General features: G+C 40.5%; 1 protein-coding gene across 3 annotated transcripts in view; it reads left to right on the forward strand.

Annotated features, from left to right (window-relative positions):
* SULF2 (sulfatase 2) overlaps positions 1–17,416 on the forward strand; it is a 55,567-nt gene that overhangs the window by 24,518 nt on the left and 13,633 nt on the right. For all 3 annotated transcript variants that reach the window (XM_088528757.1, XM_088528749.1, XM_010218442.2), the window contains 5 exons: positions 1,647–1,797; positions 3,219–3,394; positions 6,579–6,707; positions 7,674–7,730; positions 8,303–8,432. In XM_088528757.1, the coding sequence (XP_088384883.1) occupies positions 1,647–1,797; positions 3,219–3,394; positions 6,579–6,707; positions 7,674–7,730; positions 8,303–8,432 (643 nt within the window). The remainder of the gene's footprint in view (positions 1–1,646; positions 1,798–3,218; positions 3,395–6,578; positions 6,708–7,673; positions 7,731–8,302; positions 8,433–17,416) is intronic.

A 17,416-nucleotide genomic window follows, 5' to 3' on the forward strand; every position in this document is an offset into this window, starting at 1 on the left:
TAAGCTGAAAAGGAGTTTGCCAAGCATTTTTGATTCATTCTGGGCATCACATAGCAACAGTTTCCATAACTGTCAGCATTTTCAAATGAGCAATGTCATTATTTCAGCCACAATAACGTTCTGAAATTCAAGAGGCTATTAACAATACACAGAGAATAAACACCAGTGCTGGCCTCCCTATATGAAGAATCCTCCATTTGCTACCTACACACATTTTTCAGATAGTATCCAACAAAGGTTTTCTACATAAAATATTTCACTGTCAAATTATTCATTTCATATTTATATTAAAACTTTTGAGATTACCTGTCATGATCAAAGATACATTAATATCACATTATTTCAAGAAGTTTCAATTTATGTTGCTGTTGTTTATCCTGCTAACTTACCTTGCTGCTCTGTTGCATATGTAAAAACAATAGTGGATATTTTCCGAATCTGAGCTGAATTTGTCAGGAAGTTGTATGTTAGGATGAAGAAAATAACAAATCATTTAGAAAAAAATAATATTTAATATTTTAGAATCTGCATGTGGTTTGTCTTAAACCAGGATAGGAAGAAACAGAGAAAAATGGTTCTCAGTATGAAGTAATAACAAACGTTTTTGGAATATTTATTAAATGCCTATAGATATAAATGTACCTTTATAGTGAGCTGGTGATTTAGAGACTCAACATTATGCTAGCGATATACCAAAATAAATCTTTTGTTTCTATCTAGCTAGCCTAGAATAATATAGTTATGCACAGAAGAGCAATCTCTGGAACTGCCAGCAACATGAATTAAGGGACAGTCAGTGATATTCATCCTCATCACTTCAATGTTGTTACAGGATTATGAGGACTGGAAGGGGCTGTGAGGTTCCTGGAGGACACTGAATCCAACTCCTGGGGGTTTTGGCACTGCCTTTAATTAGCTTGCTTTCATGTGAACTCATCAATTTGTAACTCGAAAGTTTCTGATGTTCACAAAAGAATTGGTGGCTGGAAAGTATCTAAAAAATTCAGTCCTATTTCCCCTCACCCCTGCTTTTTTTGGCAGGTCTTTAAAATCCGGCTTTGTATCCACTTCTGCTTGCCATGAGCTCACATGCAGATTGATACCACCAGGTAGGGTACCTGTGCTCCTCTGGGTACACGAGTGCTGAAATATTCAAGCGACCAGTCAGGCTCAATTCAAAAGAGCTGTTACTTATCAGTAACTTCTCAGCAAGTCTGATAGTTGTTGTTAAACAGACTGTACAATAATATTCTGCGCTAATGTGCGCAGAGTGAAAGCAAAGCAACTACATGAGCAGAAATTCAATAGTTCATGCTCTTCATGCAGATAATGCTTCCCAGTTGTGGTGTCAGACTTCTGAGGCCAATCTATTGGCTTTGAAATGTATCCGTGTTAGTCTGAGCAGTGCTAGAACTCTGTATGTCTGCTCTTTCAGTAGGTTTTATTCCCCACAGAGCTGTTTTCATTCTCCCATCTTTCACAGAGAACATGAAAGGATAATACTCTTCCAAACTAAATGTAATGCTTTTCTGTGGACCTCAAAGAGTCAGTCCTATAGCAGTGATCAAATAGAAATTATTGGAATAGATTATCATGGCTTTTCTTCTACATTGTTAAACTATTTTGCTTTTCCATCTGTTCCTTAGCACTCCTAGTTATAACTATGCTCCAAACCCAGACAAGCACTGGATAATGAGGTATACAGGTCCCATGAAACCTATACACATGGAATTCACTAACATGCTGCAGAGAAAGCGCCTTCAGACCCTCATGTCTGTGGATGACTCCATGGAGATGGTAAGATTAGTATTTGCTTTTTACCCAGGTCAACAGGTACTTTTTCCTTAGAATTAAGCTACAAAATGCTTGAGCCATGTGTGGCTATAAGAGGGAGGAGGAGAACTGCTCGAGTTTTTAAATAGCGTGTCATCGTTTCACCTCTGAGGGTATTGTCTCTATTCAGGATGTAAGGAGCCTTGTCTAAAGATAGGCACTGTGAGGTGGGTGGTGTAAGCAAGCTGTTATTTTTTGCTTCAGACTTGCTATTGATTAAGGGAAGAAAGATCATCTGAAAAAAATATACGTCATAAATTTATAAGATGTATATATCCTGATGGTAAAAGGTCATCCTATAGTCTGTTGGAAACGAATAACCTAATTATGGGTCTATTTTAATCCTGTAGTGCTTTTTGAGAGAGCTAGGGAGGGAGGAAAAAAAAAAAGTTAGAGCAGCCCTAGCTGAAATTACACTATGGTAAAACAGGCTAAGCTGTTAAATAGACAAAGTAAATATGTAGGTAGAGGGGGGTTTTTGTTTGTTTTGTTTTGTTTTTTGGTGGGGCAGGGGATATGTTTTTTGGTGGTTTTTTTTCCGGTTGTCTGCGTTATGTAACAATAAGATTGCAGAAATCTTGCAGCACCAGTTGGGTGGCTTGAACAGAAACATCTGAACTGGCTAAAAGGCTTCTGCAAAAGCAACCAGATTTGTTTCCGTTTGCAAAAAGTCAGCTTTAAAGGTGTTGCAATGTGCTGCTGATCTGTTGATGTTCTCATAATGGTAACGCATAAAATAAGTAGAATCCTGAAGGCAAGGAGGAAATTAACAAGTTAAAGCAATGCCATCCAGATAGTAATATCTTATAATTACTGATTCAGGAAATTATGATCTCTACTTCATATTAATGGACCTGATCCGTTAGATAGATCAGATACCAGTATTAGGGGGTATTAGCTAGGCTTTATTATGCTATTTTCATTTTCTATTTAGTACAAATTTTTCCTTTGGTATGACTTTCTCATACCTGTGTTTCACTGGAGACAAAAATCTATTGTTTTTTGTTTATTTCTTCTATTTTTTTTCTCTAATCCCAAAGTTGGTCTGCTTTTGTTTGTTTGCTTTGTTTTCTCACCGAATTGTGTGTGTCTAATGGTCTTCCAAAATAATAAAAAAAAGTTTGTATATTTTTACTACTGGAACAGATAACCTTGATTTTGTATTGATGAAATTCTGTGTTAGCGAAGTTTATTTTGATACAGGTTAGCGTGATATATTACGTGACATTTAGAATAGTCCATCATGATGACTCAGTGACATGCTGAGGTGTTATTATTTATGTGTAGATTATACATAGACAGCAAACTGTATCCAATATTCTCTCTATATATAGTACTATGTAATGCAAAGAATGTCATGTTTGTTTTGTTTTGCTTTTTTTCAGATTTATAATACGCTGGTTGAAACAGGGGAGCTGGACAATACCTATATAATATACACAGCTGACCATGGTTACCACATTGGGCAGTTTGGGCTAGTGAAAGGAAAGTCCATGCCCTATGAGTTCGATATCAGAGTTCCCTTCTATGTCCGAGGTCCAAATGTGGAGGCTGGGTCCTTGTAAGTTCTTGGCTAGCGTGTGTGTATCTTGTGGCCAGAAAAATCCATTATATTTACATCTCAAATCATGTTGACTTGGCATCCTAATGGAGACACAAAGTAATGCCAATTTGCCTAACTATCGGCTCTGCTTTGGCAGCAAACTACATCTATTCGGACAGCAGAATTGATAGCATGTGCTATCAATTAATATAATTGATATATAATTAAGGTTCTTGCCACTACCTTTTCTGTGCACAGGTGTGCAGTCCAGGTCACTCGTCTTTCAAGGTTGAAAGTCGCTTGGAAATGTGCCTAATCTAGGAAACATTGATTTATTTCCTTTTAAAAAAGAAAAAAAAGCATAAGTAATACATTTTCCAGGTGAAACTACATGATATAGTGTTCACTGGAACAATAGGTAATTATTGTTACACATTAATTAAATCGTTTTGTGGCGCCACTTGTTCCAGCTTGTGAAGAGGAATGTGTGTGGTACTTTACATAGCATTTGCCACAGAAGATTCTCCTTGGCTCATCCTTTGCCACTACGTAGCTAGGGCTCTTTATCAGATATGCAGGAGCGTGCAGAATGTGACTGTTAATTCAAATGGTAGCTTTGATCAGCTAAGAAATTATGTAAATATGCTTTCTAAGCAATTATTTCAATATCAAATATTTGCACTTAAGTAATGATTTTAGACAGTGCCGTAATTTACTGTCTTTTCTTTATATCAGCATGCATGCTTTAGCATAATTAACATGTATAGTCGTCCAAACACACATCTTTTTCTCTCTACTTCAGAGGACCAGATTTAATGTATAATAGAGTAATAGTGTGTAAGTAGCAAGTAGTTATAAAAATGCCATCCATTTGCTGGTCCAGTTCACTGATTCATCATTTCAACAAGCCAAAAAAACCCAAAACAAACAAACAAAAAACTCCGTTCTTCCTAAAGCGCAGTCCTCAGAATCTCCATGTTAGGCTTTCTGAGACACCAGGTCAGGGACTACCAGCCCTACAGGCTGGACTGTAGGGAAGGGCAGGTCTTTTGGTGGAAATAAACAGGATACTGCGATACTGAAAGAAGTCTGTCTGCAGCAACAAGTGTTTTCAAGTGAAATGGCATAGCCTCCTGAGACCTCGCTCTTTCTTGAGTAAAGAAATGCATGTGTGTTTTGTTCTAGGTATATATTTATGTCTACGCTCTCTATATAATATATGTATACGCACACACATGCATATATAGGGTGTTTGTGTGTATTTCTCCCTTCAATTGCAGTTTCTGATCTCAATGAAGAGGCAATGTGGATGTGGCCAAAGCAGCCTGAGCTAGTTTTCCTGCAGTTTTCCTGCAGGAGGATGGCCAGCTCATAGTTCATGGATCTTTACACCCAGGCAGGCATGAAACTTGTGAAGCTTTCCCATTGAATTTTATTTTTCTGTGCCTTCTGATGATGAAAAAATATTTCTATTAGTATCTGGAGTCAGCCTGGCAGAACCTAACAGAAGAAAGGATAAAATACCCTGGAGTAGAAACATGTCAGATAATAAATTTATCCTTCCTTTCAGCCCGAATTTCTTTACATGGTAGAAATCCAATCATCCATGTTTTTCATAACCCTTATGTTTTTTCCTGCAGAGTAATTTTTGTGACTCTCTCTTGATACCAAGGAAGATTTAATAGTAGTCACTGCAGCAAGTCATTACTAAGCTTTCATTTCTATTACAAAATATGCTACACCACAATTATTAGTAATTAAAATCAAATTAGGTACATTGATTTAATTCATCATCCGTGCTCTTGTCAGTGCCTGTTTGCCCGCTTGCTCAAGAAAAGGTAGTAATTTCTAAATGATGGATTATTAATTAGTGTGAATACAGCAGCTTTCTTCTGTCCTCTGTCTTGGGCTGGCATCCTGTACTGGCGTGTATAGCAGCCCATCTGTCCTATTGCTTTGTGCCTTTGTGCCTGGAAATCATAGCAGGGTCATTCCTGATGCCCAGAGCTCTTAGAAGATTGTCTGTACAGCACTCTGTTTATTGGCTTTTTTCTCTCTCCAATTAAAAAAAAAAAAAAAAGAGAGAGAGAGAGAGAGAGAAAAAGTGCCTTCCTTGGTATACTTGGTAAGAAATAAGAACAAAAAATGCTGTGCAGCTGATAAACAGTATGTATATACAGGATGGTATGGGTTACTTCACAACAACAACAACATGGATGTCTTTCAAAAAAATTTGTTAGGGGCAACATAAACCGCAAGCACTTCTGCAAAACTGGACCCATATGATGTGATTAGAAGTTGGGACATTCTTTGAGATGCTGGGTGCTGGACTGTGTAACTAGATGCTCTGAGCCAGGAACCGTCCTGTATTTAGCTGTGGCAGCTTCTGGGGATTTGGGATGGGAACTGTCTGTATTCGTGTGGTGTTGACACCAAGGTTTGAATTTAGTTTGAAATCGGTGTAAGTCCAAATGTTGCCTGGCTAGCTGTGGTGGCTGAACAGCACATGCCACTACTCTGCTAAGAAACAGAGCAAACAGTGCGGAAGCCTCAGAGCCAAAGCAGCTCCTAAGTGGCTGCAGGATGGAGATCTTTCCACTTTGGAAGGCTGATACTATCTGACTTAAAGCTGTTCTTTTACACACTCCTGCTTTCTCTAGAACTGCTTTCTCCCTTTTTTCTTTCCTGACTGCTTACCTTTTCCTGGCTCATGCTCTACCTCAGCAGTCACTTGGTGGTATTTGCCGTAGTGGTTGGCAATGTATTTCTCCTCATGTTCTCTTCAGAACACACTTGCTATGGTGTGAACTCATGTCTATGCCATATTTTGAAACAGATAAAGCCTGTGCTACCTGCCAAATTTACTTTTTAAATAGTATTATCAGCATATTTGGCAGAAACTTTAATTCTGTAAGACACCCAAGGAGATTTCTCATGTTTTGAAAGAGTTTTGAACCCTTCTTTGCAATGATTAACTAACCTTGTTTTATGACCTACTTTACATTCTCAAAAATACTCTGTGTCAAAGTTTAAATCTTCATGTTAGTCCCTGTTGAGGTCTTGCAGCTAAGTCCTTACTGATGCTTAACGTTTTGGTTCTGTTCAGTACTGACTGCATTGGATTTGGGTCCTCTTTGTTCTTTGCAGATGTCAGCATAGTTGCTTGATGACTCTAACCCGTGTTCTCATACATATTTTTTAGGAATCCTCACATTGTGCTGAACATTGATCTTGCACCTACAATTCTAGATATTGCTGGACTTGATATTCCCTCTGACATGGATGGTAAATCCATTCTGAAGCTTCTAGATTCTGAGAGACCAGTGAATAGGTAAGAAATGGAAAAGTGCATGTGTTTTTATAGGATAAAGGATAGGGGATGGGGCAAGTATTTGTCAACATGCAGCTAAACTTAAAGGAAAATGTAATAAATTTGCCATCTGTGCATAATTCATAGGAAAATCTAAAGACCTATTTAGAAATATGTGACTGACCTCATTTATTTATTTTTTCTTTGTCAGCTTCATATATTAGCTGTATGGGTACAGTTCCTGGATATACTGAATGTAGGCAGTGTAGTAGTGAGTGGGCTGCACATGAAGGTTTTGGCTCTGTGAGCTGTAGATTTGAAACCTCTCTGTGGCAGCATTTGTAGCAAGGCATTTCATGTTGAATAAACTGTGGAATAATTGAGTTGAAAGGGTTGGTTGTGTATCAGACTATGATATAAAGACGAATGAACACTCAAAATTGCAGAGCGGGTTTTTTTGTTGTTGTTTTTGAGACCTTTGATCATAGCTTTCATTAGAAGAAGGCTGAGGAAGAGAATTAGACTGGAGAGAGAAAATCAGCATCTAGTATAAAGGAAGAGAGAAAGAAGGAGATTTGCTTTATAAGTAGTTGGGCGGAGGGAGAGGGGGAATAGGAGCAGCTGCTTTAGAATTGGATACTATGGGAATGGTGTGCAGGTTAAGAGCCCAAACTCAATTCAGGAAATCCTGATTTAATTTGCAATCTTTTGTGATCAAGGACAATTCAGTTAATCCCCGGTGCCTTAAAAGTGCCTAGGTTGAAATAGTTGTTAAACTGTGTGAATCTGCTGCAAATTTTGTCCCTACGCGAACAAATGTGTTCTGTTGGTTCGTGATTAGCACTGGCTATGTGCTTGCTTCATAAAGCTGTGCGGTCCCTCGAGAGGCCAATGTAATGGTTCTCATCTGAACTGGGGGTAGGAGAGAAAGCTAGGGAATGATCTGATTATTCCTTTTGTGCAAATTTATTTCCTCTCTCCTTCCAGGTTCCATTTAAAGAAGAAGATGAAAGTGTGGAGGGACTCGTTCCTGGTGGAGCGGGGGTAAGGACAGGGTTAATTGCAAAGCCTGCTCTATAAGCAGAAGGCCACCGAATAGCTAGAGCCAAAGCAGTGCTCTGCCACGGCCCAAAGCCCTGTGCCAGCAGGGACAGGGCTGCAGCGTGCCCGGGGACAGCAGCGGCTGTGCCCAAGGAGCAATGCGTATCCGTGGCCAAGGAGGCAATGTGTATCCTTTGCCTGTAGCCTGCACGGAATACGATGCAATTGGGAGTGGAAAGACATCAGATTTTGCTCTAGCTGCTGCCCTCCACCTTCCTATATGTGTCATGGGAGAACAAATAACCTCTCCTGTCTGCTTGTTGCCCATGCCCTCCTTGCCTCTGCCTTCACATGTAGCAGTGGGCAGGAAGAGGCTGCAAAAAGCAGCTCTGGCCCAGCATCCTGGAGATGGGCTGCTGTTATTGCCTGCCCAGCAGCCATGCAGCAAACTGGTTGGTGATTTAAATGACAGTGCTAGAGATCCTGAAGGTAGCCTGCTAGTCTGAGCCTTTGCAGAAAAATGTGCGTCGCTTGGAATTAAGTTTCATGTTGTTTTCTTTTTTTTTTCACTCCAGTAAATTGCTGCATAAGAGAGAGAATGAGAAGGTAGATGCCCAAGAAGAAAACTTCCTACCCAAATACCAGCGTGTAAAAGACCTCTGTCAGCGAGCTGAGTATCAAACAGCCTGTGAACAGCTTGGGCAGGTGAGGCATCCAGCCCCTGACTGAATGTAAGCAGTCCGAGCTGGGCTAACCTTGTCACCTCTTGCAGATGGTGACAACGTCCTTCCCTTTGTTGTCAATGCCAGCTTGTCACTCAAACGGTTCATTATGTGGTCTTTGCTCAGAACTGCATTATGTATGGCATTTATGAGACTTGCTCTCAGTCGAGAAATTGCTGATTCAAGTGGCCTTGTATTGATTTCTGACTGCTGAGGGAGAACAACCGAGACTGTTTTAACATTATATTCCCCAAACAGAACGTGGTTTGGGGTTCCTTACTGATGGGAAGCTACAGTGAGCCTAACAGATTAGCCTACTCCAAGTGCCCATGGCTTCCTTTCTTCGAATTCTTAATTTAATACCTTTCATTATTATTAGATTTGTGTATCATAGTAGTAACATTCTGTGAACTCACTATATCCCTGCTGTTAGCAAAAATATACAGTGAAAACACAAGCAGTTTTCAACCACAGGCTTTCTCTATGTGTATAAAAGGGCACGGAGCTGTCTCGTTGGCTGTGTGTGTGTTTTCCTCCTGCTTCTGGCTATATAGACCACGTAACTCGGGGCCTCTGTGAAATGAGTCTGTAGTCCTTTAAGTATTTGGATCCAATTTATCAGCACAAACATTTTCCAGTTGCTCTTTTCCTTCTGTGCTTCTTTGTCATTTTTAGTGGAGAAAGAGATCATAACGTCCTCTTTTTCTTGAAAGTAGTGACGTTAGGGAAGTGCTAACTTTTGTGCAGTAGTTTATTGCCATCAAATGTTTAGAGCTGAAATTTTAGATGGGTGGGAGCAAGCCATTGTTTTTCAAATTTGACACATTCTTTGAGAAATCAGGGGAAAAGTCATTGGTTCTGCTACAAAATCATCCAGTAAGTAGTTTGGGGAAATAAGTATTTTCCCAATTTTTTCATCAGTATTTTGCCTTTGAGGGCTATTTCAGTTTCTTCCTTTGCTCGTTTTCTTCCCAATTATTTTAAATATTATTGTAAGAACAGAGGGGAAGTGAGACTTTCCAAGACCACATTGTCACTGAGGCTGTCTCTTTACACAAGGTAACTTAGCCATATTCAGGCTTTTGTGCTATAATTACCACATGTCTTAGTTATAGAAGAGAAGAAGACGTCCCTATATTGTCTGCACACATGCACAGGCTTCTATTTTCTCTGTGGAAAATAAAGTATCTTTGACATCCGTAGGAAGCGAGGAAAGAGTGTCAACTCTGCACTTAGAATTGCCAATACATTTCAAAGTGAAGGTGTGCTAATAAGAGATGTGTGCACTGCATCCTCACTGCAAGCAGACTGGGAGGAGGAGAATTGTTTTGAACAGTTGAGTCACACGTAATTGGAAGTGATAGGATGAAATTGAGCAAAAAAGAAATTTAAGTTGGACATCAGGAAAAATTGCCTAACAATCAAGTCAATTAGAGTCTGGGAAGGGCTCTCGAGGGAGTCTCAATCCACCTAACCCCCACTCCAGAGAATATGTCCTCGTACTCTGTCTAGACAGCGGGAACAGTGGGAAATGAATGTGCTTATTTGAGGGTAAATTGTCCCTAAATGTGGGTGCACCCTAAAGTCTTTTCAGTGTGAGGCAGAAATAACTTCTCAAATGACAAATGGTTGTGACTGTTTGCTGATGCTGTTCATAGCTCTGCATAGGAAGTAGCATGTGCCCAAACCACTAACATTGCACTGGTTTGGGGATGTTTATTTTGTACAGATATGGGGCTTACTGACCCAGCAGGGCACTTAATTATTGTGCATTTAACAGTATCTGGAGTATTTAGTACAAGAGATGAATTTTCACATACAGTGTAAAGATGAAGTGGAGTCGGGGTCAGGACTTAGCGGAAGCTGAAGTCCTTGGGAGTCTCTCTCTTGACTCAAATCACTTTTGAGGAAGCTGCTACTCTGTGCACGGAAAGTGCCAGAGTCTGTGAAGGGTGAGCAGGGAGACGAGGAGCACAAATGGAGGACAAAGACTCTGGAGGGGAGTGAACAAGAAAAGACAAGGACGAGGTTTAGAGGAGAGGTAAAGAAAGTTGTGAATGTGGGATGGAGAACTTGCAATCCCCCTTGGTGAGCGCACGGGCTTGTGAACACTGCTCCATCGTGCTAAAGGCTCTTCCTTCGCAAATCTCTGCCACCCTCCTTGACCTATAATCGTTTTGATAAGGGAGCACCAGGATCATGGAGATGAGGCTATTCATGCTGTTTAAACCCTTGTTTCATAGTTCATTATGTGGGATCTTTCTGGCAACGTAATATATGTAAATGCTTCCGAGCGCAATGGGAATGTGTGTGTTGCCATGTTTCCTTTTTCAGTTAGTTGGGTTTGGGCCGTGTTAGTTATTTGCATCCAACAAAGGATAACTGTAGCCTCAGATGAAAGAGCAGCTCAGCATTTATATTCAAGGATTTAAGAGATGAGCTCTTTCTTCCCACATGAAATAAAAAACATTTATCCTGGTACCTAATGGCTTGCACACAAATTCTTTCTCTTCAGCGTGGTTCAGCCTTTCATTCTAAACTGGCTGGTAAGTGGAAGCTGACCCACTTTTATCTGGCGGTCTGCATTAATGTGCTTTTGTGGAAGCCAATTATGATAGCAGCACTGCTCTATGGAGTATTCCCAGCAACTCCTCAGGATCATAACAACAGCTGCACAAAATCTCCCTTTAAGTCATTTGCCAACGTTTTGCATATTTGCTACATATGCGATACCTGCAGCACTGCCAATTGCTATAGGGAGGCTGTGCTGTGCATTTGAAAAAATAAGACTTTTGTCTTTAACAAGCTTGAGTTAATATAATAATATTTCTAATTTGCAAGAAAAGAGCTGCCTGAATTTATGTTATTTCCTTTTCAAACTTTTTTCTTTTCAAGGCCGCACTTGCGTGCAAATCTAATACAAGTAGAATTTTACTTTACATGTCTTTAAAAAGCATATTTCATATGACCATGAAAATTCAAAATGCAAAAATTTGCACTTTGTTCCCTGCAGATGTTCTGCAAGTGAAAAGTTGGTTATACGGCCGTCCCTGCTCACTTTGTGCTGTTCCAGGATTGTGAAGGATCTTTCTTCCTGTAAGGAAGGACCAAGTGGCATGAAGTTACCATAAGTAAAAGCATGCCTTTTACTCCAAAGGTCCCCCAAATTCTGACATAGCAGTGATGAAAATCATTGTGACTAATACGTGCTTTCCTTCGGCAGTTTCCAAATGGCATCCCTAGACCATATTCCTGCCACTGTAATTATCATTAGCCATTGTGCAGTGCCAAGGGTGGAACAGTAGAGAAAATGGATTATGTTTTCTTCTTTTCCTGAGGGCCCTGAAGTTATGTTAGTGAGACCTGGGAATCAGGGTTTTCAGGCATTTCTTTAACAACAGGGAAGAAAGTTTTAGATCTCTCTCTTGTGGTTCACCAGTTCCGTAGTAGCTAGCAGAGATATCCCGAGGTTACTAAGGAATTTAGGGCCCGTTGATAGCAGTGAAGCATATCAAACCAGCTGGAACCCAGACACCTTCAGGAGCGTGCTGGGTGGATCTTTGGAGTTCCTGACTTCCAGAGGAAGCTGCACGTGCTCAGCAACTTCGGGATCCGGCTCTTAACTTGCGATTACAACAAGCCATGACTTGTTGATAACTTCATGCAGTAAAAATTTTATCAGCCCTCTGACTGATAACAATAGGAAGCAACTAACCATGAAAATTAAAATCACGGTGGTTTATTAAGGACTCTTATTCAACGATTGTATTCCTTATCAAGAATTATAATTAACAATGCTGTTTTTCTCTTTTAGCCAGAAAAAGCCTATATAATGATGTCCAGAGGCTGTTTTACTATTATGATCTTTTTGCTCATTTTTTTGCTTCACAAAACCAAGAAATTTGCATTTCTTGTTAACAGAGATTATTTTAATTCCTTGTCAATACAGTAGTGGGTGCTGTACGTACCCTGCCAAACCTGATAGTGGCATTGACTGAAAAAAAAAGAAGCTAAAAACCTCCTGATATGAGGAGCACTGTACGTTAGCTCAAAAGACAACACGGTGGAGGTCAGAGACTGGCTTCAGGCTCCAGACTGCTCCAGGCTTGGTGTGGGACCCCTGACAAATCCGTTCCCCTCTCAGTGCTGCTTCGGCCTCTTCCATCACCATTAGCCCATTCCTGGTTTGGCCGAAGGATTCGCTCACTCTTTAGCTTCTGCAGCACCTAACACAGCAGCTGGGGCCATTGATGCCATGCTGCAATTATAGTAACATTTAATTACAATGCTTCAGATGAGGTGTTCGCCTAAATTTTCGTTTGCATGCTGGTTGATCTAGCTACCTCACTTCAGCTATGGCTTGTGATATTAGAGAGGCCCCAAATTTCCTGTCAAATCCTCTTGTAATTTTAAGGTTTGAGTGAGTCATTGACAACTGAACTTGAACCGAGAGCACAGAGGTCATATTCTCCAAAAATCATGAGCCAGTTGAGTCTGAGATAATGTCCAGCTGGAATGAAGAAGAGAAAAAAAAAAAAAAGAAAAGAAAGAAAAGGGAAAAAAAAACAGAACAGAAAGCACTATTTATATAGTAATGACATGAAATAGGGGAAGCTGGACTCATCCTTTGCTGATGGATAAGTTGGATGAAGGTGCAGAGAAGAACCGCTCCCCCCCTGCAAAATGATAAAAGATTAATAAAATGAGCTTTGTGAGCATGAACTAAGGAACTGAGCTTATTCAGTCTATAAAAAAACAACTGAGGACAGACGCATCTGTCTGCATGAATCTAAGAGATACTATACAGAAGACAGGAGCCAATTATTTTCAATCAACAAGAACAGAGAAATAGTAATGTGTATGAGGCAGGCAAGGGGAAATTGAGGTTGACTGTTTACTGAAACCTGTAACATCTGAGCAGGAGGATGAGCTGCCGGCCAAAGCTGTGGAATTACCTCTCGTAGAGAAGAGGCTTGTGTCACTCTATGGATTTTGCTGTATTATCCTGATTAGCCCAGAAAACACAAGGAGAAAACCACAATGTGGGAGAAAGAATAAAGAAAGCACATTTTCTCATACAGGAGAAAAATGTGGCCCTACTGCTCAAAAATAAATTTAGACTGGAAGCTACAGTATTTCTAGCCCTTCTGAGAGTTTGTTTGGAACTTGCCATCCAATGTGGCAGCAAGAATGGGGTGCAAAAACATGCACATAAAGCTAAAGTGGATGAGTGCCACTGAGGGGAGTTTGTGGGGGTGCTGGTGGCGGAGGGACTTCGTTGTCTTGGAGAAACCTCCCATCCTAGAGCTGAAAATCCTAAGGCCATTAGGGAGGGAGCCTTGCTAGCAGATCAGACAGAGTTTCACCTTTCCCTTCTCTGCGAGAGGGAGTTGTACCTCATTTCCGTAACAAAAAGAGAAGCTGATGAGATGTAATTGATTATTTAGGACTCAGACCCCCCAAATCTGTACGTTTTGTCTTCTCTTAGCAGGACTCTGTGATTAGCCCTCTTTTCCCCAAGGACAACAATGTCAATTGAGAGAGATTCGCTGAAGAAATGAGTGAATTGCATGAAAAATCCTACTGGGAAGGTCATGGCCGTTTATTTCTGACTGGCCCTCAAGTAATGACTTTGAATTAACATCCATAATTGCTGTAGTGGCAAGAAGGCTCTGATGCACAATAATGCAAAACCACTTGATGGTGATGGAGGTTGTTAGAGAAATCATGGTTTTCTGACACACAGGAAAGTGCATGTCTTTGCCATTAGGGGATCATTTGCATGTTCAAGGTTAATAGTTTTGCTGAAGAGAAGCAGAGCATCTATTTGCAATACAACTGCTGCTGTTAGATTCATGTTACATTAATATTGAAGTCCTGATTTACTACTGTTGATACATACAACATATAGTTAGGCTTTGGGGGAATTTATCTTACAAGCTGTCTTCTCTCCAACTTCAGAGCCTACCTTTGAACCAGATTTCAGTTAAGTAGGACTAATTTCTGCATTAAATATAGCCGAGGCTCTTCTGAATCACACGGGAAGAACTGTGAGTAGCATGTTTTGAAGTGGGAGGTCGGGTAGAGATTGAAGTGTTCGAACAAGCCCAACGCAGTAGGTGGCAGAAAGCACCAGCACAGGCACTGCCTTGGCACTGCTTGCCTGAAACTGGTGGGAAATCTCCAGCTGGAACAGCTGGGATGACTGAAGGTGTCTGAAAAGTCTTGCACAACGTTAACTTGATGGGCTTCAGAATGCTCTGCAAAAGCCATTTATCTGATGACTTGAGCACAGGAAGAAAAAAAAAAGGTTCTTCCTTTGGAGTTTTGACATGAGCTGGGATAAAGAGTGTGGAAGAGCTCGTGTTTTCCACTGTTCCCTAGTTTGTGTTACAGCTGCTCTACCTTTCAGGACTTAGCTCCTGTGAGATATTATGGGCCACAGAACCTGAATGAGGAATATATCTTTTGGACTGATGAAGAAAAGACCTGAGAAGTTGGGGGCAAATGGTGAACTAAGGGCACTTTGCTTTTTTGGCTGGCTGAGTTAATCCACTATTTATATGTAATTATATTTTGCTACTGGATGGTTATCATTTGTGACTGTGAGCCAAAGTATCTCCGGGGCACTTAGACTTCTTTATATAGGGACTTAATTATTTAGATGATTACCTTTTATAAAATACTTTAGCTGCTTCCAGGGGTTGACAACGGGTTTTTGTATGTTGTGCACTAGATGTACATTTAAAATGCCAGAATTCACAACGAGTAGGGATCAAGTAGGGATTTTCGCAGTTCCACTTCTACCACTGCCCTTTTCCCTAAGTTTGAAAGATCCTGGGGAATGACAACATGTAATATAGCCATGATGCTGAGTTTGTGTTTGTACTTACAAGCAAGCAGGGTAAGTCACAGGATCCCAGATGTATTTTCACACTTGCCTTATCTATTTTGAGGAAAAGTAAGAGCCCGAGACTCCTTTATTGCAACATGTATTCAATGTTTGCTTGTGAAGTGGTTTACATTCATTCAGCAATGGGCCTGTTGATGTATACACCATGCCCTTCCAGCAAAGCCTTGAAGATATTTTCACTTTAGCATACAGCTGCCTTGGAAAGCACCAAAAAATAAAGGAATTCTTCCAGTTCAGCTGGAGGGGAAAAATGAGCATCACTTGCTCTTTTTTGACAGGAGATTAAAGAAATGGAGAATAAATATTTTGGACCTCACATCAGGGCATTTATTTACAGCAGTTTTCATCATGGCATTTAACTCTTTGTTGAATCTGTTGAAAAGGCCTTTATTATTAATACAATGGATATGTACAACAGAGAGTTCTCTTGAGCAGAAAGTACAATTCGTTCATATATTTCCCAAAACAAGGTTCATATGAACCTAAATTGGAAACAACAGCAAACATTTTACAACTTTTTTAATGGCAAAAGACTCATTTTAGTAAAATAACTTTTACTTCAACTTGAACAGTGTATCAGCCCATTTAGACATTAAAAAAAAAAAGAAAGAAATAGCAATTGGTTCTTCAAAGGCTTTTTTGTTGTGTACCTCCTAGGAAGTCATACCCTGCTTTACAGAGACAGACAGTCATGCAGTGATGTAGCTTTTAAATATCTGGTTGCCAGTGTCTGTCACTGATTTCCTGTGATTTTTTGTGCTGAAAGTTTAGCCAGGTTTGTCTACGTCAGCGCACGGCTTGGATCATACAGGAGATAGAACATAACATCTGCCTCTCTGAAATAATTATTGCTCAGGAGACCTGGCGTCCAGCTCTACAGAAATGGGCAGACACGCTATAAACCTCCAAACTTTTAAAAGAGAGAGGAGCTCACTTTGGATGTAGCTGATTCAAATGTAACTGGCCAGTTCAGTGCTGGCTCCCATTAAAGTCTCTACGGCACAAGCACAACGCTGCTCTCTTTACTCTCCTGTCCTGCACGTCGTAGGGCAGCTTTCCCTGGGAAATGTAAGTTTTTGCACAGGCCTGGGAGCGCCTCTCTATGCGAAGAGGTGATTGCCTCTTCTGCACAGAGCTCCAGGCTGACCGTAAAATGTCATCTCACTTGGAGCTGTTGCTGTTTTTCTATCTGCTCTTTTATTTGGGAAATTACTGATACCCCAGTAAGTCCTGGAGGCACAAAGCTCAGATTTTGTATAGGGGAAAGAAGGAACTCCTCTCAAGACTCGGCAAAAAGCTGAAATGCTTCCAAGTGACAGTAATAACAATTACTGTGTTTTTTGTTAATGTATCCCAAAGCCTAGTTTAGAAGCTAGTTGTGTGTTGGTAAATAAAAGAGTAGGTAAAGTTGTTTTGTGGTGCCTCTGGGAGGTGGGTAGATGCCTTTGTGCCAACCTGGGGGTGACTAAACTCCCTCACACTTGAACCCAGCTCTGGCAGAAGCAGAAAGGGGCTATAAGCAAGTGACCGCAGGTAAAAGAAGGAATCGGGATTAGAGATAAGATTCTCTTTAGTCTGAGAGAAAGAGGGATTATCATTTTAACAGGCATCCCGTTCAGCTCCCCCTTAAACTGAATCGAGTGCAAGTGTATTGAATGGGAAAAGCTCCTGAGAGGAGCTCTCTGGATGGAATTAATCTCATCTAACTGCAGACATCCGTAGCTGATCCAGTCATCTAGACCCTTTTTAGGTCAATGAAGATAAACAGCACTTGTGCAGGGCCTGTGAGGTAGTCCTTTTCTCATCTCTTTTACATGTCTGCTTTAAGTTGAAATGAATTGTACCCAGCTGCTGTCTGTTCCTCTCTGTTGGCAGAAGGTGTCTAGATTATCAGCACAGATAGCTGGGTACAAAAAAAAAATCTACAATTTGAATAAATCCATCCCACCACCAAGCTAGGAACAAAAAGGAAATTCCTCAGGAAAGTTGCTTCCCTCCGACAGGGCAGGGGAGGGGGCAGAGGTTATAGGCAGGCCTGGGTCTGTTCAGCTGAA

The sequence above is a fragment of the Tinamus guttatus genome, unplaced genomic scaffold, assembly GCF_059628265.1.
Source record: "Tinamus guttatus ecotype Peru unplaced genomic scaffold, ASM5962826v1 Tinamus_guttatus_pri_ptg000027l, whole genome shotgun sequence".
In the NCBI taxonomy this organism is placed as follows: Eukaryota; Metazoa; Chordata; class Aves; order Tinamiformes; family Tinamidae; genus Tinamus; species Tinamus guttatus.